The following is a 23,917-nucleotide window of genomic DNA, read 5'->3' on the forward strand; positions in this document are numbered from 1 at the left end:
TTCATGGCTGGCTGAAATGTCCACTTTCCCACAAGCAATTTGTGACCCTGTGTCCCCTCCTTTCCCCTTTTGTTCTGCTAAGCATGAACCTGGCCGAGCCAAAGGAAGATTAATCCCAGAGGGAAAAAGAAGATACTAGCCCAGTGGGGTGGAACTCTTGATATCAGATCAGATTTGCTTGGACCAGTAATGGTGCTGCAAGAAAACTCGTGGGCAGGAGGGACCTTCTAATGAGGGATCAGTGGTTACTGAATTTTGTCTCTCTCGTTAACAGTGGAGATGGCAATTCTTCTACCTCAGTGAAAGATCCTCTTGGAGTCCTAGAAGGCATCGTGTCTGCAGTGCACGCGAGTGTTGAAAAAGGGTAAGAACTTTTTATATGGATTCTTTGGTTAAGGCTTTGAAAAATACACCGTAAGAAAGTGTGGAAGGAACAGTGCCTAATGTGGATGACTTACTTGTGGATKCATCTAATGGGTTTGCATTCTAAGATTTTATTCTGAAACAGGCTATTGTTTGTAATATTTAAAATCTGAGACACTTTTTTTGATGAGCCAAGTCACTGAACCTAAAACTAAATCAGCCATATATTATGGTAATTTGAGGAAAGAGTATTTCAGCTCTGACTACTGCAGATTGAATAATTACCAGAAGTAGAGTTCTTCACTGGTTTTCATTCAATTCATTAGATAAACAATAAATAATAATGATATAAATATCTAATTTTATCAATATTTGTAAAGTTTTGTTTGCAGAAATTTCAACAGATGCTTCTGCCCCCTCACCCCCTTCCTTTTTTGTGTCCTTATTTCAGCTTGTAGAATGATCAGGCTAAGTGGCTCAGGAATTTTTTCCCATAGCATTTCTAGGAAAGAAAAGGKGTAAAACCAAAATGCAGTCTTAGTTTTTCTGCTAGATGTACAAATTAAGAACTGGTAGCCAGAAAAAGTATTTGCCTTGTGTGGAGATGCCTACGCTTCATTAAATTATGTTATTGCAGTAATATCAAGCTATTGGATACTGAACTTGCCTGATTAGATATCATAATTTACACTATATCTGACTCGTAATATTTCACTGTAAATAGAAATGTAAGTGCTCTTTTATTCAGACATACACTTTCTCAAATCTTTTATATATTATTAACATTAAAATCTTAATGCAGTAAGTTGGAGTGAGGACTACAAGAATTTATTTAGATTCATTAAACATTTACTCTTATTTACCTGTTTAARCTCCAACTGTTCTGCTTATGAACCACAAATCTTCCCCTCAAGGAAACTTATATTAACATTAGGTGTGAGCTCTGCAAAGTCTGGAAACATGGCAGAAGACCATCTTTAATGCTCATACTTTTAATTTATAGTTTCAATGCCACCAGTCATTTCTAATTTAGCTCAAGTTCTGAGCTGAACAACATTATTCAAACAATAAAAAGTCTAAATAAAATTGTAATTGGGGCCAGCTGAAAATCTAAACTGTCGATATTTATTATTTCAGAGCTGCAATACAGGTTAAATTGGTGTTTTCTAACTGGTAATACCTTCCCATCTGTCTCCTTAAGATAAATAGGGGAGTATTAACTATAAATCACATGCTACCTGGAGCCACTTTTATTCTTCTTTTTTTTTTTTTTTTTTTTTTTTAAAGCAGGGGGAGTTTTAGTTTGAAATACTACCAAAGGATAGCAGAATGCTATTTACTGGTTTATTACATGTTCATTTAGAGACAGGAAGGGATAAAATAAAATGTTCTGTCTGACACTGCTAGCAGGCTGGCTGTATTTGTGCAAATATTTGTACTGTAAATGTTTTCACACAGGTTATATTTAGTCTAATATACTTCTTTCAGTACTCTCATGTAGTTTTCTATTCTAATTAGTGAATTAACATGAAACATCTCTTTCTCCTGCCTAGGTAGTATGGGCATTCTGTAATTATTAGCATAGTAGAGCAGGCAGTCATTAAATTGGCTATTGTTAGTACAGAAAAAAATGAGAAATGGCTAGAGTTATAGAGAGGAAAACCTATAGTGAAAGTASAGAAGGTAACATACAGAAACATTACTTTGTTTACTGCAAGTGATACAGCTCCCTTATAATAAAGGTATTTCAGCATCACAATAAAGTTTAGTGAGCGAGTATCAGCAAAGGATTAGAGACTGAGCATCTCACCTGGCATCCAGCATTGTGCCATGCAAGGTAGGTTCTGCCAAGGCAAAAGAAAGATGTTGGCTTTCTTTTGACAGGCATATAGGTTTACCTGATAAGGGCTGTAGTCTTAAAGTCTTAMGTTTAAATGCGCAAGAAAGTGTAATGTCACGTGATGCTTCGATTAAAAGCTTATTTTATATGGATTTAATAGGCTGTATGAAAGATGTATTAAAATCTTTGATTTATTGAAAATCTTTGATTTATGAAAATTTCAAGATGTAATCACTGGATAAAAAGTAATGAGTGAAGCTTTTATTGTTAAAAATAAATACTTAACTGTCTAGATGATATTAATTTTTTTCCTAAAGTGTGAGGAGGCAATAAAAGTGTTGGCATAACAAGTYCCCTTCCAGCCCTTAGTATTCTTGCTTCTTTTGATACATCAAGGGTTGGGTTTTTTTTTAATTTTTTTTATTGTTGTGGATATCTACCTCTCATTTCCTGGCTATATTGTCACGACCTGAGTGGATTCAGAAATAGTCTGATGGAAATAACTATGTCTGGATTACTAAAGACTTCTCAGAATTTCTTACCAACCATGATGCTGTTTATYTGCTGGATTCCTCTATATGATTCTCACCTAATAATTCTCTCAGCATTTTGCATGTTGGTAACGATTATTTTTGTGTTCCAATATTTTGTGCAGCTGAAGTCTTTCGGGAAGGTATTTAAATGATAGTTAATAATAAATGGCTCATAGAGGTTAGATTTGATGTTTTCTTCTGACTCTATTGGTATTTTAAATAGATTTTTATTCAAAATGTATTAAGTTGCATTTTAATTTAAATAACTAAACATACATGTCCATAAAGATTAAGTTCCTTATCGTAATGTTACATTTTAGTAATTTTTATACACTTCGTGAGTTTCTCATGGTAAAGAAACATTTCAAGCTTCTCTTCTAAAAATACGCACAATCCCTGAACAACAATAATAAAAGATTGTAGGCATTTTTAACCTACAGCAATTGCCATGCTAGTCAGCAAGATATAAAGCCTCTGTTACAGCCTTGTGCTCTTGTATTACAAAATTCCAACAAAAAGCAGATCTGAAGTCTTATATGCCAGAATGTATGTAATTATTCATAGTACATTAAACAGATGAATTGCATTTTGCAAAGCAAAGAAGCCCAAGAGTCTACAGAGAGTGATGCTTTCTCTGGTGTCCCCTCATAAGTGGAATTTCACAACATTTTGTGAAATTAATTTAGTGGAAAGCATGTACATGCTTCYTTTAAACCCTGTTAGATAGAACAAAATATACTAAATTTGATTCCAGAGTTAAACATTGTGGAATCTTTGAACCTGCCCAGAAGGCCATGCCCTAACCAAGTCTTATTATATCTAGTTATTAAAAATACATATTTTAAAGATACTTCAGGAAAAAAAAATCATTTTATTATGATAGTTTGCCCATTCAAGTAATTAGATTTTTTTTTTGTTTATTTTAGAATTTGGACTGGTATTAGAAAATAAATTTGACTTTTGCCAAACTGTATTATGTTCCAGAAGAGAACTGTTCAGATTGCTACCTGAAACATATAAGCATATTTATGTTATGTTCCTTGATGGAAGAAAAATAATTTAAACTTGGTAACTATTAGTAAAATTATTCATAAGAAAAAAAAATCTTAGAAAATTAAAGTGATGATTTCAAACCTACAATAGCTGAAGACTGTGCTATGTAYATTTGTCCTTTTGATGCTTTCAAGGAATAACTCTTTTTTTCACTGAAGTGTGTGTATTGTACAGTTGTTACTATGTTTATATGGCTGTGATCAAGTCTAAAATGGCCAAGGTGGTAGGAGTGTTTATCAAAATGTACCACAACAGAATCTGTGCTCTGCTGGAGTAGTGCGTTGTGGTGCTGGTCACTGGCAGGCGTGCAGGCCTCACGCCGCTGCAGGAGCCTGCTCAGCTTCAGCTCCATGTGTTTCTGTAAAGACAACTTTTAAATTGTGAAGTATTGAAGGCTTAATAGTAAACCCCCTCATGATGGGGGGGAAAAAAAACTTCTTGGAGATGTGTGAAACAGTGTTAACACTTGCTTTCAAGCATGAAGATAGTGGTGGAACCTTTCAGTAGGTTGATTCAGTCAGGTTGATTGAATTTTGCAGATGCTGAAGTGAAATCATTGACTGTAGAGGTAAAAATATATTTAGTTTTGATCAAGTACTTGATTTTTTTTCAATTTGACTACAGAGCATTTATTTGATGAAGACCATCTTAAAGCTAATACAAAGCACTAAGGTTTCAAGATAAAGTTCCATTTTGCTTTTCCTACATGTGCTGATGTTATTTCTTATTTTGTACTTTAGAACAGTCTTTGCCAGCTACTGAGACCTGTAATTTTAGTATTTTAATTAAGTGTTTTTCCCCCACAGTATAGTTTTTTGACTYCTTTATGTTTTTGAGTTTTAGCTCCTTTATGCATTGAATGACCAAAATATATAAAAATATATGTACTATGAAGTATAGAAAAGATCATAGAAAAGATCTTTTAACTTTCCAATCTCACTATTTTCTGAAAGTCACGTAAGGCAAGAGTATGATTTGGGGAAATGGCAGTTGTGTGTGGTGATGTTTCTTTTTTTTGTTGTTTTGTTTTGTTTGTTTTATCCAATATAAGTCAACTTTATAGTTGTGAATTAGAAGGATAAATTATTTAAAATATCGTAGATTGCTTGAYTGACTTTACCTAGATGGATCTTGCAGAGATTGGTTTCTAAAACCTCTACTGAAATAATAGCAAAGATGGGCTGTAATAAACTTCAACTGAGGTTTTGAATCATTTGGATGTTTTCTTTTTTGATTCATGTAAAAACATTGTATTTAAAAAAGACAGCTGTTGATGAAGATTTTAAAAGTTGATATGGTTTGTTACATGACCATTGCCAAATGGACAGAAATGCAAGGAATGGTGTTTTATCTACTTTATACAACAGTTTTGATGGATCCCYGTTTTGAATACGTTCACCTGTGTTTCGGTTCTACATACCAAGAAAAAAAAGTTACGAGCCTTCTGAGGAAAATTCTTGCACTGAGATTATGAACAACGTGACATGCTGGTTTTGGGTTAATTTTACTGAAGACGGTTAACACTGAATTGTTTAACTTCAATTCCAGAGAGAAAGTAGTATCCTCAGAAGACCTGCTGGAGTGGCTGAGACCTTTCTGTGGTGACGACTCCTTACCAGTGAAGCCTCGCATCAAAGTGCTCCAAATCATGGAGCAAGCCTTCCACCTCCGTGACGAGGACAGCAAGCTTCTTGTCTTCTTCAGAACGCAGGCCGTCCTCAGAGCTTGCTGGCCCGAAAGAAAGGTATTGGAATGAACAGCTGTGTATAATCAGAATTATAACTGGGATTTCTGGTCATTCTCTTTTTCCTAAGCCACTTGGCTAAGTGTTACCTCAGAAGTAGACACGGGGAATATAAGGACAGTGTCAAATGCAGAGACCTTCTTGGTGGAATGCATTTGGTCGTAAAGGCAACTGTTGCCTCTCTTTTTAAAGCCAGTACAAATGGTGAATGAAAGATAGTAGGTTCTTAGAACAATTCATGTCTTTAACTGACCAGGTGAGAATTTTAAATCTCTTTTAGTTTAACATCAAATAAGTGAAGTAAAATTATTCCTGAAAGAACTCGCAAGCTATTACTCATTTCCCTGCTAAGAGAGAGAGCTGAAGGATAAAGGCATGCTTAGCTTTCATTTTTATTATAACGTGCATACAAGTTCTAGAACTCAACATTATTTTGAGTGAGGGGGGAAGTAAAACCTAGTTTGTTTGCTACCCCATTTTTGGAAAATACTCTTTTGTTCTTAATCATCACAAACCTTCATATGAATCTGAGTAAAACTGCCATATTGCTTAATGCCTTTTGTTACAACATACAGTGTATGAGAAGTTTCCTTTTTATCCAGATGGCTTTGCTGAGGCTTTGGAGGGTCTATTTGTGTGTTTTTCCACTTATGCATGATAAGTTTTTAGGTGACCAAATTAAATGTTTTTAGCCATTTAACTTGTATGCTTGTTCAAGTGCACTCTTCCTTTTTTTTTTTCTTTAAAAGAAAAAATCACAAAACAGGTTCTTATACCTATTAATACTTTAACTGCTTTATTTTATGACAAATTTTGAACTGTTTAAGTGTTTGAGAGTATGTATTTTAGGGCTTCTGCATTTAGTCTTCTAGATACAATGAACATATCCTAAATGCTTAACAGGAAGGAACATTCTTGTAACACCACTGCTGTCTTTGAAGATTGTGTTCTTTGGAAATTGTTCACAAGTTTCACTTGTTTTATGTGAATTTATTGAGAAGCAGAATTAATTCTCATCTGTTTTCTCAATACCACTTCCGTCCATTTTCTATCCCCTCCATGAAAATACCAAATGTTCATGAAACTGAAGCATGCTACAATACTACACAAAAAATATTTTATATTCATGTAAAACAAAAGCAATATCTCAATTTTGACTCACTGACCTAAGGTCATTCAAGATAATAATCTTTAAAAGAAAATGCTTATGTCTTCCCTCCTTTAAGATTACTTTTTCCTTTGCACACATAATATAGGCACTTAACTACTCAGTCACTTTTGAGTGTGTGTGTCTGAGATGATTCTTGATCTTCATTTTTTTGCTGTTAGTCCATAGTATCCTTGGATAATATTTCTGCTCCCTGCAATCATGATTTCCAATCCAAAAGCACTTCAATTCTAAAGTACTGAACTACTGAACTGAAAAATGTAGAAAATTAGATGAAGATAACAGCTTTAAGCATTGTCTGTAGAGGAAAGAGGAAACTGTTATTTTAAAAAACTTTGCAAGTCTCATTAAACTTGCTTAAGAATTTTAGAAGATAGGGTGACTTTTATTAGTCAAATTGTATAAAATTTCACAACATTAAGCTAACAACTCTTGGCTTTTTTCATGGTATTTGAGGATCTAATTAAATCTCCTCCATGCCAATAATACATTAATATGTCCTTCCCATAATAATGCTACACTGTGGTTAAATAATATTGTACTTGAAGTGTCTTTGTTCTGTCAAAAGTTTCATAAAGAGGTTTTAAAATTTGATAAATGCATAGTTTTTCAGTGCTTCTGATTCAGCCCCAAATTACAATAGTTGCTTTAGTGTAAAGTCACTGATCTCAGTCAGATTGTGCTTCTTGAACAGATAAATATTGGGAGTGCTGTAGCTGCGTGGAATAGCTAAGGCCAGAGGGATTCATGGAAGGCTGAACCTCTGGTAATTTTGGTAGTCCTATGCTGCACTCTCTCCCATTTTCCAGTCTCTCTCTTGATCTGAGGGAGACCAAAACTGGACACAGTGTTCCAGGTGCAGCCTGACAGGAGTGTTACAGTTGTGTCACCTTTGTCGTTGTGCTGTTGCTGTGCAGCCTAGGAGATTTGCCTTGACTCAGGTTCACTGTGTGTCACCCAGGACCTAAGAGCTTTCTCAGCAGAGCTGCTTCCAAGGCAGTCAGATCTCAGCCTGTCCTGTCCTACTGCTTGGCTTCACTCCATCGTGGGAGCAACGGACTTTACATTTACCTCTATATAAACTCAGGCCATTCTTGCTGGCCTAATCTTTCAGCCTACTAAAGCTATGTGGCTAAGAAACACAAATGCTGTACTTAATAAGCTCAAATCTTTCAAAGTTGATCATTATATGTTATAGAATTGCCTGTATATTTATATAGAAGTTCTCTGAATATAGTATTTATTGTTTAGGGAAGTTCCGAAACAATTTTCATACTTAGCAAAAGTGAAAGCTGTCCTTATAATTATTCCTGCTACAGAGTGCAATTATAAGAATCCTGCTGGAACTCAATTAAGATAAATGTGGTAGGTGTTTCTGTTTCTGGTGGATACCTTGTGCTGGATAATGAAGTTGTGATTTAGACTGAGAAGTCGCGTTGTTCAGTCTGTGAGGTACCAGTAACTGACAGTGGGAATTCTTCTCTGATGTCCAAGAAAACAAATGAATGATCCACGTTTAGACAATTTCCTTTTGTTTCTCTCYATTAGTCAGCTGGTGTCAAGCTGTAGTCCAGGAGCTGTTGTTATGAAAAGGAAATGATAACCTATATGGCAAATAAGTTTGCTTATTTTGTCAATTAGCAAACAGGAGAGATGGTGTTGCAAGACAGTGTGTCTGCAGGCTGTGTTCTCACTATCTTTGCTAGGTAAAGACACTTAAAGATATTTTTGCATTTCATAATCCTTCATGGTGTAGTACTAAAATAATTATCATGTGGAACTCAGTAAAGGATTTGTGGTAGGGAGGTGTTGGCAAAGCATTAATTACCAAGTTTCTCTCATCCATGTTAATGCTTTCAGCGGAAGGATGTTAAAAAAGGCATCCCTATTCTACAGAAGGCAAAGTTGAAGAACAATTTGAGAATCCTGCCAGGTTGTTGGGGAATCCTAGATAAACCAGGACCAAAAATAAAAATTAGGAGTTACTTCTTTGAGATATGCACTAGGTATATGCTAACTTTCAGACTTCTGTGACAGTCTGGTCTATAAGTATTTCCCTRACTCACTGCACCTTTCTGAACTTGGTCATCCTTTTTGTTACCAGCAAAATAGTAAACTCCTTGAGCTCTCACTCTAGGATCTTATTCTACTCTTAGCTAATGGAGGAAGGTATGTGAGGCTTGTTTAAATAAAGTTTCATTTATAAGTATTTCCCAAGTATGTTCATTTGACTACATCCAAATCGTTTTACTTTGTTGACATATTTTTCAGACTTTTAGAAGGCTCACTCCTTTCCCTTGCCGTTTCTTAGTACAAAAAGGGAGATCAGGTATCGTAAAGGACGAATATGGTTCCTATTGAGTAAAGATAAGTTTAATGATATTGCAGTGTTCAATTACCAGAAAATGTGTGAAAGCCACCCTCAGTGTCACTAGTAATCCTCTTAGTCAGGCTTTGCATACATCAAAGAGGGACTTAATATTTAATTATGCTCTAGGTGGTGTAAGTAGTGGTCCCACAAATCAATGTGCTGCTGGGAAACAGGCCAGCTCTTACAAAATTAAAAATGTACTTTATGGAAGCAGCTACCTATCAAACAGTCAGAAACACAGCAATTTCCAGTTCTCTAATGATTAACTAACAAAATTAAAAATTCAGAGGTCCTTATTTTTCAAAGACTTGAGAGTCCTTAATTCACATTCCAGTAGCATCTCAGAGCTACTGGAGGGAGGAGGCACGTGCTGTTTTAATCCTCTTGATGAATTTTATCTRAGCTCTTCAGGTTCTCTAATTTTCTAGTTAACTGGTGCATGAAAAATATGGGTCAAAATGCTGACATTTTCTTTAAATAAAAAAAAAAAAACCACACATTTTTGGGGGGGTAAGGAAAGATGTCCTTTAGAATACTCATGTCTTGACTTATGGCTTTGACTGTCTATGATAGGAAATCCATTTGTGCAATACAGAAAACCAGTGTCTTTAATGACTGGCAGTATGACAGACATAATTAAAAATGTCTGCTTACAGATTATGTGTGAACATGCTCGTTCAGTTCTGTCAGTGACCACTTACATGGCACAGATTTAAGCAACAAGAGTTAAAGAGTTTTGTCCCAGGAAGTTACAGGGCAATTAGCAAAGGGTTAGAAGGTAAAGCAAGTTTAATTTATGAAAAGCGTTTCACAGCCATGAAGCTTCTCTAGACCACACCTCTTCATAAAAGGATTGTTTCATTATTATGCAAATGACAAATGTAATTACTGTTTGTATGCCACTTAAATGCAAATAGCCGTGTCATTTAGAGAAGGTAATCTCATTTAGCCTTCCCCTCATATTGTTAAATTATGCTTTTTTCATTATCTTGGGGGAATAGAGAGCTGCTGAATGTTGAGCATTTTTGAAAATGAGGAGGGATATCTAAAATGAATTTGGAAGTGTAACTTTAAGCCCCATCATCTGCTTTGTTTAAAATTTAGCTTTGAGAATTTGCCAGGTGAATTTGTGTGATGTTTCTCACCCCAAATCCATTTCAAGGTTTAAATTGTGAGAGTAGACTTACCCTGTATACAACTTCTGTGCAATTTTAGTAATGCCTACATTAACGTAATGGCTTCATGAGAATTTGTGCATGGCTACCAAGTCTCCRTTGCTCTTTTCCTTGCTCTTCCCTTGGTATATGAAAAACATACATCTTTTTATGCAGTATTTCAGGGCATCATAAAGAAGACTTCCAGTGAAGAGAATAGTTCACTGTCCTGTGAGTTTGAGTCCAGTTACCTGGGGTTGTGTCTGTTAGGTTTGAACGTAAGTATTTGGGGAGTGGAGTGATTAAGAATTCCCCTCTCATTTTGCTGCAGCCATTTCCAGCTATCAGATACCCATGCTCTGCGTTTAGCCTACATCTGTAAAATGTAGGTGAAGGAGCCATAGCTGTTTAACCTGCAGCAGTGTTTTATTTGTGAAACATGCTTGCTTAGAAGAAGGATTTATGGTCCTATCAACTTTGAGTAAATTAGTTAAGATGCTGTTTATCATTCTAGGGAAACTATTTCTGTACTGATAATGCATAAAAAATAGAGAAATGTAATTATTTTTGACTAATTTTTGGCAATATTAATTTGCACATCTTGAAAATGCATTTTAAGAGAACATGAAGTGTATTGTTCCTGGAAACATAAATTGCTGCTTGTGTGAAAAATTAAATACTTTGAGTTGGGGAAAAAAAAATCCAGTATGTGCACAAGTAAAAGGGATAGCAGGAAAGATTAAAGGAAGAGAAATACAGTGAGTGTGAGCAATTGCAATGGGAACTTTGGGTGGCCCGGTATTCTCTATACAGATTAAATACATTTTATGTATTTCATCCCTTTGTATTSTATTAACTTAATCTAAGTGTGCAGTATTTACAGTATTTTAAAATGCAAGAGCTTCATCAGTGTTACATTTTAATTGCCATTATATGGCCGTGTACCTAACTTAATTTTTAGGTTTCTTGCTGTGGTGCCCTTGACTGATAGAAGCTCACTCAGGTGTCTGCACTTCTGCACTTTGGTCTGTTCAGTGCCACAGTTTTTCCAAAGAATCCACTTGTCTATAAGCAGAGGAGCAGCATAAACTAATGAGGAATTTTCCTCTTTTCTTTTAACATTTTATCCAAAACTAAATTTTTCTTTTGTTTCTTTATCTGGGCCCTTTTTTATGTTCTTCATTGGTTTCTAATTGGAGATTTCTTATAAAAAGTCTTTTGAGAATGTCAATAAATTCTTAAATTGTTTTTTCTTAAGCACTATTTTATCTGTTTCTTAAAGGAATTCTAATGTATTAATAAGTCTGATTGTCAGTTGATGACTTTTTTTTTTCATGCAATCTTTTCTTATTCCTTCAGTCTGCTTACTAGTTGACAATATTGTTTGGAGATCTGTAAACTCAGTATCATCTGAGGAGTCACCCTGGGGTATTTATAAAGTATTTCATCTTTTGTTTTGTTTGTTTTTTTGTTTTTTTTTTTCCTTCTTCTGCAAGAAAAGTGGCCGCTTGATATTTAACCTCCTTGACAAACAGTGTATATAAACTCTAGACCTTTCTGCTCTTAAAATACAAATTTGTCTGATACTTAAGTAGTTATTAGGGCCCTTTTCCCTTTTAAAAAAAAAAAAAAAAAGTTTTTAGAATGAAGTCCAAGGTCTATCATCATCACAAAATTTCACAAAAATTTGCCATTTAGAAGGGGCTTTCTTCCTGTATTTGGGAGGATGAGTCTGAGTATATTGTTATTAACCTATTGTTACCTGTGAAAATCAATATTCATGAAATAACTTCAGAGACTGAATTCTAAGTGATTCYACCATGTATTTCTCTAGGACTAGCTATTGAAAGTATCAACCTATTTATTAACAGACAGCAAGGAGGAAGTTTTTCCRTATGATTTTCCAGTTTAGAAAACTGCCTGGTTTTTTGTATGGGTTGTAGACAACCACAGTTATCTGTGGGCGTCCACCCTCAGTTGTGCCCGTAGGCCCCCAAAGGTCTCCAGTGACAACAAAAATTGTCAGCAAATTATATAAAACTTGAGCTAAGGGTAAATTCTGACCYTTTGTACTTAAGGAAACTTAAAAGCCACAAAAACACAGCTATTATTACTGACAGTTAAAGTCTTAAGAGTTCTGGCCTGCCACGGAAAGGCTGTGTGCCTCAGACCCAGCTTTTCAGGTTTTCTGAAAATTCAACTAGTGTTTCCTTGGAGCAGAATAGGATCAGAAATTCTTCTGAGCAAATGAGAATGAATTTCAGATTTTCATCTTCTTTATAGAGGCTTTTTTCCCTATCCAAGAAAAATCTTCAATATGAATGACTTATGTTCGTTTTATCCCTAAGCAACAGAATCTGTTTAAGAAAATAAAACCTTATTCTTTGATTGTATGGTAAAACCTCTGATGTCTACRCTAAACCCAAGTAATATCTGCTGCTTTGAGATGTGGCGTCCTTCCTTTTCAAAATAGTTAGGGAAAATGCAGCCTATAAATAKATATATTTACTTGCTAGGTGTTGTAAGCCTGAAACCATGCTTTGCTTTGGTCATGGTCCTAGTTTAYTTCTAATCGTGTAGATTTAAGATGTTTTGGAATTTAGTTCAAATGAGGGGAGAAAGACACACTGCTTCCATAATGCTGTATAGTGTGACGGTTGCATGTTGTTGCCTACATGCTTTTGTTTATTGCCTTATTATTCTGATTATGCAACAGAAAATGGGAGTGTTTTGGTTTGTACTGGGCGATTACTTTCAAAAACACCACTTCTGCTTTGTCAGGTTAGTCCGTCTGTAAGATGACACTTTGTAAAAATTAATTTTGACAAGTATCTGTTTAAATGAAAACTTTTTGTTAATGGTTTTTCCTCCATTAGCAAAAATCAGAGACTTTCATTGCAACAGCAGTTGTACAGGTAGTTGAATCCTGGGCGCTTGTGCACACGCTGCTACTTAATGTCAGCGATGATCAGAGAAGTCAAGCCACAGAGCCATTTCCATGAGTTAAGCTGACATAAATGTAGCTGCTTAAAGCTAAAAGTCACTTTTAAGAAGTAAAATTGTGTCATTTCTGCTGCATGTTCCATCACCTTTATTTCTACTTTAAATTTGGAGTATATTTATGTAATAGTTTATAAAGAATGGAATAGTGATTAATAACTGCCATATACAGCTATGTATGTATGTACATACATACAAAAGGAAAGAATTGCGTATTTTAAAGTCACTGATGTTACACAGGTGTTAGTTTAACCATGTTTTACATAAATCTACTTTACATCTATCAGCTAACAGGTAGTCAGGCTATGTTTTAAGCAATATGTATCTTGTGTCTAGCAATTTTATCCAACTGTATAATTCTTCTAAATGCATATTTTTCTCTTTCTTTGTTCTTTTCTATTCGTCTCTCAAGACCTTTCTACAATCTTTTTATAGGGGTTTTCTGTGTGCCAGAATTTATTTGCAGAACAGTCTTTCGCAGAATACAAATGAATGGATTTTATTTTCTGCACACATTGTGTGTTTTTATGCATTAGCAACGTACTTAGGTTTACATGAATCTATGTGCATTTCTCAGGGATGTTGAGCTGCATGGCAAGCAGGAAGGAAATCAAAGGATATACGAATGAGTTTTGGAAAACAGAAATGTTCTTGGGTACTGCTACAAGACATGCAGCTCAGCATGTGGCTGAGCCTTTGCTTAGTCCATCGCCATTAGGCTTCTTGTKGATGTATGGGKTTTTTTTTAATTTTAATGCCACCAATGTACTTATTTCCTTCATTAACTTCTATTTGAGCACAGTTTGGCCTGTGAGATGATGCATATCCTTTCAATGCAGCAGACTTTCATGTATGGTGAGCATTATTAATTGTAATAATTTTACATATTAGGTTCAATTTAGGGGAAAAGTGCAAGAAAGCCTCACCTCAGAGGTCTTGTACTCTTTGGTTAGAAAGTGTGGGCTGTAAACATTGGGTTTGTCAGCCAAAACTCTGACTTCCATTTTAAGTTTGTATTTCTTGCAATAACAAGATTTCATTTTGATTTCAGACCCTTCTTACTGATATATCATTAGTGACTGTTCCAAATCCAGGTCAGAGTGACCTGTGTTTTCTTTCCTGCCTCTGTTCACGATTCAGCGTGTGTTCCACCAACACCTCTTGTCTGCTCCCTCATCCTTAGCTCCAGTSGAGGGGCTGTATTGTCAGCAGAGTGGTCACGCTGCCTGCTGAAGTTATATTCCCCCTAGTCATGGAAATTCRATCTTCAAACCCGAGTATGTATTTTCATATAGTATTTTTTCATAAAATAGAAACAAATTTATTCATTACTGGGGAGCATTTTTGAGCCCAGTACAACAGTTTTTGAGAAGTTAAGTTTCTCATCTGTGATTTTCAACCTGATGACTGCCATATAATATATTTCTATTTATTGAAATCCCAAACAGATTGGTAGTAGGACTATGCATACATGTAAGCCTGGGCAGATGGAATAAATAAGATGGAAAAAGTAGCATTTAGAACTAACTTTTTTTTCTGCCATGCAGGGAATATATTTGGAGTATACTTCTGGGAAGGTAAAACTCATCTATGCAAAAGAAAAAATGGATTTACCAAATGACATAGAAGAGCATATGAATTTTTTTACATAACTTAGTCCATAGCAAATTTTGACCTTGGATCATAAATGTCATGGCTTTATGGGTGCAATGTTCAAATTGCACTTTTCCTGTTCCACAGTAGTGAGAATAAACCAACATTTTTATAATCTAAATCACAGCTTTCTATGCTTTCCTTTTTTTTTTCTCACAAGTATAAGTTTTCGTAAGTTTTCTGAAAAATAAAAGATGAAAATGTGAGTTGCAACTGCAATACGACTGAAGTTGAATCCTTACTAAGGAAGCTGATGGCAATATATTTCACTTCCTGGCAGCAGTCATTTTGCAGTATTCCCATATAAATGTGATTTTGCTTTTCAGTTTAGATAGAGAATTACATGACTTGACTACAAGGAGGGCCTGCAGTGTTAGCATTGAAATTACCACGAGCGCTAACAGGGTATGTAATGAGTTGTGCTGGAACTGAATTTGCTTCTATGAGAACACAATCAGCAGAACCTGAACAGATGAAAAGTGCCAAGCATTTTAGTACAAATGCATATGACAATTGAAAAAAAAAAAAAAACGTGAAATGAAGAAACCATTCAAAGTTTAAGAGCCTCTAATCCATATTCCCAGGAACTGGAAATGATCCTATGTGTAGACAAGCTCTAAACTCAAGTTTTACATGGTATGATTTTAGCAGGTAGAATCTAAATACAGTCAGATTACGAAGGGTTATCTTCTAAATGTTAGATGGGAATCATTTACCAGGAAGTTATTAAACTTGTTTGACTTGTATCTTTAATTCAAAAGACTAAGTCTGTTATGGAAAGCACTGTAGCTCAAACAAAGGATATGAGTTTAGTGTAGAATTATTTGATAAAATAGCATTGCGTAGATTAGTAGGATAGATTACAGTAGTGGAGGGGGGTTGGACTAGATGATCTCTAAAGGTCCTTTACAATCTTAAGGAGTCTRTGATTCTATGATATACTGAGTAACTCTATTTAAAATTCTGAGTGAGTTAGAGTTTTTCTGTGTCCTTGTGGCAGCCACACAGATACAAGCAGATTGATGCACCAGACAGGACGATTACGTTCTTTAGTGACCAACTCTCTGACGTGTTTGTGTAGGTAGAGTAGTCTTTTTTTTTCCCCTTGGTTTACCTGTTCAGTTTATAATCTTTTTAAAGCAAGACTGTATTTTTGTTCAGTGAACAGCACATTGAGATGTCAGGCTCAGAATTACTTTCAAAATGTTACCAGTCCTTTCAGTCATTGCCTTTAAAATGGTTCTTTTGTGGTGAGTGGAAGCTTTAGTATCAGTGTTCCCATCTTGAGTCTGAGTAAAATCTGTCATACCACTCTGTATTTTAAAACACAGCATAGATGAAGTCTCTACTGCAAGAGCTGGTAGTCTGTTCAATAAATAAGTACTTAAAAGTAGTCCGAATGAACTGGGAATGTACAGAGCATTTGAAGAGCAATAAGGGGCTCTTCAAATTCCTGCTTAATGCTTCTATTTTTAGTGCCATTTTAATTCAGATTTACACTGCAGTGAGGAATATGAAAATATCTCCATGTTTACATTTACAATCTGGTAGATGTAATAAAACGAATTTTAGAATGATGTAAATCAGTAGGTTGTTGTATGTGGCTCTTGGATACAGACACAAATATCTCTTCATGTTGGGAATAGATTTTAAGCACAGATGTAGTTTATCTCAGCAATGCAAGCAATTATAACCAAGGAGAATATTTTTGTGATTTCTATATCTTGGCTCCATAATGGACAATGCCCTTATCAGTTCTTTTCATAGAAAATTAGTAGCAAATGAAATATATTAATGAAGACCATGGTTCTGCCTTACTAACAAAGGATAAAAATGTAAATTGCTGTGCAGATTTCACAGGGCAGAGGGAAGTGCAGAGATTCTTCTCATTAAAAGGTGAAGCATTAAAACCAGCTTGCCCGAGATWATCTGCAAAATTGGTCAGTGCGAGAATCTTAAATAATACAGCTTAAACAATAAAGCATTTAAAACTCTATCAGCCTCTGTCTTTTAGGAATAGGAGAGCACTATGTAGGTAGGGACACAATTTATATACAGCAGCATACTGCTACATGCTGGATAATGTATACTTAAATGAATTGTCAGATCCTTATTATTTATACTGTATCAGTAAAAGCACCCATACCTGTATATTTCCTGTGCTCTATATTTGAAACTAGATGCTTAAAGAAACTTGTAGGAATCTTGTCTGATTCCCATTAGCAAAATTATGTCAGAACTGAGATATTGTGGCCAATTGTTTGAAAAATAACTGGGTTCCACCAACAACAGGTTTTTAGAGACTATCCCCGTATGTGATTTAAGACATTCCATGTTGAGGGAATCTGCTAGCGATCAGCAGGCTCCAACTACTCTAGAAAAAGTAATTGTTGTGATGGCTGAAGTCACCTCACTCAATGGAGTATATTGTGTTGCTGTGCTCAGAGACACCAAAAATAACACAGACAAAAAAGTGGGTTTAAATTTTGGCTTTTTAGTGCTCCTAGCTGCTGCAGACTATACAATATTCAGTCGCATTCAACAAGTTCTAAAATGAGTTTGGTTRATTTATTGTCTTGCTCAGTATCTGACAAAGGTAGACTGAATTTGACTTGCTTATTAGGCAGACATTAATTGGGGATGAGCCAGATATTTGTTCATGGGCCTTCATACCCACTGCCAATTAATAACATGAGAATCTGGGCAAAGAGGTGAAAACAAAGCTCAGGAGGAAAACACATAATTAAGAGGGATTTGCGCCTGTTCAAACAGCTGGTCCTGTGTAATGCAGTTTGAAGCAACAGTTGCACATTCTCAGCTGTTTGCATAACCTTTATTTTGCTTTGGTAATTTTCCTATATTAATTACTGACATCCACTAACATTATTATGTAGATGTTTTCATATTCTTAATTTTAAACACAGGTAGTCCCTCATTGGCAATGAAGTTGTGTGCGTTAACGTTTTTAACATAAGATTTGATTTTTATTTATTTGTTTTCCTAGTCTATCCTGAGTAGCGTTTCTAAAATTAATGTCATTAATTGACTTTCCCGCTGTGTTGAATATTTGCACAGCSTTTTATTTTGATGAAATACAAGAAGGCAGCTACACTTCTCTTTCAAAGAAGGTACAAAGCTAGAGGGGCTACTTTGTTTTTTTGAAGTGGGGAGGCAGGTAATTTCATGCTCCTTTGCAATGACCTGAAGTTCAAGCATGGCCCTTTGTGACTTGCTGTGGGCCAAACACTTTCCTTATAATTCTGGTTAGTGACAGATTCTTCTTTTCAGTTCACAGCAGCTAATTTATACTAAAGCAAAAAAAAAAAAAAAAAAAAACCACCAACAACAAAAAAGTGGTTTCCAGGATGTGACACCTGCAGACTTATGTCCTTCAGGGTCACCTGAACAGATTGTTCAGTGACTCAAAGCTTAGGAATAAGAAAATTCGGCCCCAAATGTAACTTTTAACCTTACCTTTAATATTTTGACTATTTTTTGTCCTGTTACTAAAGCAAAGCAATAGTTTTAACCATAACTTTGGAAATTTCCTCATCTTGTCTACATTAAGATAAAAATTTTTACTTTTTAACACCACCTCCTTGGTTTTTGCTGTGTGATGAGACTATTCCCTCCCCATCCTTTTCCTCACCTTTGGAAGGAAGAGAGGATACAGAGGAAAACCTCTATCTAAATTCTTAAGGCCTTAAGACTCCTTTGCTGCACTGGAAGGTAGTCTGATTTTGTTCCATTTGGAGTCTTTTTGTATGCTCCAGAAGGAACAAAATCCGTTTCATATACTCTTCTTGTAAACTCAGGTGCTGTAGGAGAACTGCATTTTGATAGATCTCTGTGTGTGTGTGTGTGTGTGTGTGTGTGTGAAATGTGTAGGAATTGTAAAAGAAATCACAACAGCAACAAAATCACATTCCAACATACCACTTGAATGTATTTCTCCTTTCTTTTAGCAAGAAAGGGTCACTTTTTATGCTTTGGTTATAACTCTTATATGTGGAGAATCTTACGGAAAGAATTAGAGGCAGGGCAAGGCATTCTGTCAGTCAAATGAGCAAACACTGTGGAAGCTTTATAAAGCCTTTTTTTTGATTTACTTTGTAATTGATAATATTTATCTTTGTCTTTTTTTTAATATTTAATTTCAAATACGTTCTTAAAGTTTTATAGGAATAACAATACCTTGAAAAGTAGCTTTAAAATTTATTATTTTCTATTTTACTGGCATTTTTCTGGCTTCTATGGTTTACTCATTAGGATTTTTCCTAACATGTGGTGAAAGACACAGCCTGGATCTTGATTGTGCAGTGATATCTATGTGCTGTGTGACAGAAGGTGCAATTTTAGACATTGGGATCCATCTCATTGAAGTTAGTGGGACCCYTTACCACATTTAATGTGAAGCATGCACAATCTTTGCAGAATTATCATGTACTTGATGGTGCTTTCAACACAGGAATATATTTCAAAATATTCCCAGTGGAGTTGGCAAAGCAGCAGGCTCTGCTTTCATCAGCCCAAAGTTAGGTTGATAATTGAATCCCAGCTTTCCCTTTTTCCAAAAGAAAGTGATAAATAATATTGCTGTAGGAGTGAAATAATTCTTAAAGCTTGTTTGCAACTGATGCACATCAGGCTGTTTGTGAACTATGGGCCTGACTGAAAGATGCTGCAGAAACCTGAGTTGCATTGAGGAGGAGGGCAGAAAGGGGCAGGAAGAAGGTGAAGAGCTAATGAACAAAGGACAAAGCTAGTCCTTTTTTAAAGGTAAGCATGCTTGTCATCTGCACTGTAAGGCCAACATATTTCCATTTGTTGCTTTTCTGTTAACCCTCCATTTACCACATCTTTAATGTTGCATTTTAAGTTTCATTTAGTGAACATTTTAAGTTCACTCTTACCAATATACAGACTTGGTGATCTCTGTTAAAARGTAATGCTACCTGCTCGTCTTGTTTCACAGTAAATACAGTCCACTTAAAATGTGATATAAAAAGTGAATTTTAATAGATTTTAAAACTATATTAATAGCAAACAGCATGTGAAGTTCACTTTATTGCTTTTTGTGGGAATTGGCTGATTTGTAGAATGCCATTATAAAAACAAATGTTGCAGAACTAGATGCAGTGCTTAAGAATAGAAAGTTAATCCTTCTCATTATACTGTTGATGGTTCTGGTCATTTTAATACCTGTTTTGTTATGAGCAAGTTCTTAGCTGTCCAAAACACTACTTTATAACATTATATTAATCTCATGAAAAATGTAAACCTAAGTCTGTAGAGATGTGTTATCAAGCAGAATTATGGGAATTCAGTTCTTGTTGAAATCTGAATATGCGAATCTCCTGAATAAGATTTTCTGTCTGCTACTAATAGCTATATTTTTATGACAGCTCTTCTCATCTTTTAATATTAATATTTTCTGTGCGATTTCTTCCCTTTCTTGCTGTTAAAATTTAGAGACCTGAACATGCAATCTGTATTTTGAAGCAACATGCAGTTTGTGTAAATAAGCTAAAAGGTACTCAGTGGACCATCTAGAATGCTATCTTTTTAGTGTAAATATTTAAAGAGCTAGTTGCCTGAAAAGGAGTTCAGGGACAGATGAAAAAAAACGAGGGATTCTGTTGTTTAGTTAGCAAATAATTTGCTAGACTGCTAAGCATTTTTGGTTCTTAGTGATTAGGGTGTCTGCTGTCTCTTTTACTCTTTCCTGTTCTTCTTTCTACTCTYTTCATCCTTCTGATTTAAATATTAAGGCTAATCATATTTTTTATGAGCAAGTATAGATGAAATTTAGGGGTAGCACAAGTCATTTCCTTGATCTCTACTATGTGACATTTGTACTACAGAGAATGTCTAACTTTGTATATTAAGTATTTTAAATGGACAGATCTCAGAAACATTTCTTCACTATCTAGACTGTTTTAATATGTGGTGCTTTCAGAGGTACCCTAGAGACAGAAGCAAATGGTTTTCAACAGTGAATATTTTAAAGTTACAAATTATGTAGGCAACTCACTAAATGCATCAGCAATCTTTGTCTTCCAACCTTCTTTGAAAAATCTGCCCTTGATGTATCAGAGTCACTTTGAAATGATGGGAATATGATCTTTAATCTTTTAAAGTAGCTATAGAACTAAGGAAAGCTTTTTCCATGTTTGATGTCTTAGAACTAGTCTTGGGCTAAAACAAAAAAGTTAACGTTTAATGCTGTGTATCTTCAGCTGAATTATAAGAGGAAACTTTCCTGGAACTTTTCTAAGTCTGGGGGAAAAAATCAGCATTTCAATGTCTTAATGACAGAGGAAGGTGTTTTGTTGTTGGAAGAAATTATTTTTAAGCCATAAGAACTTTGACATGTAAGGTGGACCATGAAATGAGTTGCATTTGTGAAAGCCCTCCTGGTGTKTTAGGCAAAGTTTTAAACAAAAACTACTTCTCATTTAATAGCAAGTTGGCTCTCTAATAGCAACCTTCCTTCAATAGACAGACCTTTTACCTCACTCCTTTTACCGTGCCTGTTGCAGCCAGCAATTATATTTAATAGAATCCATCATCAGCTGAAACCACAGTAGAAAACTACAGATTTTGACAGAATCTTCATGTKTCAAACTGAGGTGGACAGTGTTGCRGAGACAGGGTTATCTGGTGACTGGTGTTTGGAATGGGGTTATTGTTTGTTTAATTATAGGTCCCTATAAAGAGAGATTCTGCAGGACTTGTCAGCAGAAAGTTCTTTGTGGAGTAAGTGAATTTGAACTAATTTAAAGTTGATTTCTAGGACTGACTCTCTGAGCCGAAAAGATTAAAGGCYTTAAATTTAGGTAAAACTGATGAGTTTTCGTGAGTAAAAACTAGGAAAATTATTAGTAAAAATAATTAGGAAAATGGTGGGTCTGTCCGTTCTTTAAAATACAAAAAGAAGTGTATGTAGGAAAGAAATTGGGGCGAATTTTCCTSTTTTAATTGCATGTAATTGAAAATGAGAGGTAATAAATTGGGTTTCCAGGTAAAATATTTAGGCTGTGTTTCTGAATTACTTTACAGTAGTGGTGTCTCTCATCCCAAAAGTTTGCTGATTTGTTTAAATGCTTTATTTTTAATTTCTCTTGTTTTTTTTTTTTTTTTTTTTTTTTTTTTTTTTTTTTTTTTTTTTTGCAGGTAGAGGTAGCAGATATTGAAAGTGAAGAGAAAAGGTATGAACTTTTCCTGGGACTTCTGGAATCCAGTCATAGTCTGTCCGAGTTTCAGCACTTGGTTTTACTCCTTCAAGCTTGGCCACCTATGGAGATGAGCAACAGGTAAAAATATTTTCAAACTGTCGTTTAACAAAATAATGTTAAGTTTTGTCACGTGAAAATTTGATCATGAAGCTTCCAGTCAATTAATTGACAATGTGCAAGAGGAGTATGGCCTTTTCGAAAGGGCTATCCTGGGCCCTTTACTAGGAAAAATAAATTATGTATTTAGATCTGAATTGAATCAGTTTTACTTTGGCAGTATATAAATAGGAATGAACCTGTAAATAGGAATGAGGAGTTCAGTCTGTGGCTGCATTTTCTATTCTGAGTTACATTTTACAGGAATATCTTGGCTATTCTTCGAAYGGTCATCACAGACTATTTGTAGAAAGTGTTCATAATGCTGCCAAGCCACAGTGCATCTCATTTCTGAATCCACTACCTATTCTTTTCATGTCTCAGTAAAATACAAAAAGCAAAGAAAACTAGAGCAAATATGCCCAGGAGATCCTAATCCAGCAATTGGAAATGAAAATAATTATTTTAAAAGGTAGTATTTTTTAAAAGGTAGTATTGCAGCCATTCTGAAGCTGTTTATCACAAGGTATTAATACGGCGTATTAAGGTATTAATACGTCACAAGGTATTAATACGTACGTAAGCCTTTGTCTTTTGTCTGCTACTTTCTGAACTTACTAACAGTGACATTTTTAGCTGTTTTCTTCTGCAGCTGATGGTTTTGTCTAAGATTTAAACGTGCAATCYTATGTTTACAATATAGAGATAGGAATCCTGCAACAGGAGCAATAACATTGATATATTTTTTGGCTGGCCAATACAATTTACCATCTTTCATCTGCCGGTAGTTTGGTTAGAGACACTAMGTGATGCTTCCTTTGGATTACTTTGGGCTATTGGCTACAACCCATTTGAACTTGGAGACTGCATGCCTCAAATTGCTTACATGCACTGATTTGTGAGAAAAGTTACAGAATATATTTTTTATTAAAAGTAATTATTTTGTGTACTTGTAGAGAACTGTTGTAATAGAAAGTAATCTGTTCACCTTCAAGCCTGCAGTTTGTTTTCAATTTATGGATGAGAATTAATCTAAATTCTTTATGACAGTTTTATGAGCCAGGAATTGGCCTCATAGCATTAAAAATTGAGGTGTGCTGCGTGATCTGTCAGAAATTCATATTGCAGCTTTACTTYTTTAGTTCTGGTTTAATTGTGTAATTCAACATTGGATGCATCACAGTGAGTGGTAACTGTCAAACTTTTGTTCACAACCATGCTTGGTATGTTTTGAGTTCAGCAAGTCCAAAGGAAAGAAAGGATACAGTCCTTATTACCATCACCCATCCTAGCTTTAGATCCAGGCTATGCACATCGTGCGTATAAAAGTGTACTTCTTTGTCCACAGGAATAATAGATGTGATGTGAAGGAATGTTTTCAAACCAGTTTTTGGTTGTGCTGTCATCAAAGTGAATTTGATTCAAAACATATCTTAGGTGTTCATAAYGCTCCAAAATTATATTCTGTCCTCATCCCACACTCAGTCCCACTACCTCTTGTATGATTAGTTCTAAAAGCAGTCAGGTACAGCTGTCTTTTGTATACCTCAATATGAGACAGGATTAATTTCACAAGCTCTTGCCAAGTAGATTGTTACATTTTTTGAACTGCCTCTTATCACAGTCTGATAGAAATAGTTCATATTTCTCATTATTTTAAATTAATTTATTTGAATTCTATTGCTCCRTAGATCCTGGAATTAC

General features: G+C 35.1%; 1 protein-coding gene across 1 annotated transcript in view; it reads left to right on the top strand.

Annotated features, from left to right (window-relative positions):
- Positions 1-23,917, top strand: part of NBAS (neuroblastoma amplified sequence) — a 138,504-nt gene that overhangs the window by 94,295 nt on the left and 20,292 nt on the right. Inside the window, exons 47-49 of the mRNA XM_026037058.1 lie at positions 275-364; positions 5,338-5,533; positions 22,056-22,195. Coding sequence (XP_025892843.1) covers positions 275-364; positions 5,338-5,533; positions 22,056-22,195 — 426 coding nt within the window. The remainder of the gene's footprint in view (positions 1-274; positions 365-5,337; positions 5,534-22,055; positions 22,196-23,917) is intronic.

Source organism: Nothoprocta perdicaria, unplaced genomic scaffold (assembly GCF_003342845.1).
Source record: "Nothoprocta perdicaria isolate Ctin4 unplaced genomic scaffold, notPer1 scaffold_19, whole genome shotgun sequence".
NCBI classification, from domain to species: Eukaryota; Metazoa; Chordata; class Aves; order Tinamiformes; family Tinamidae; genus Nothoprocta; species Nothoprocta perdicaria.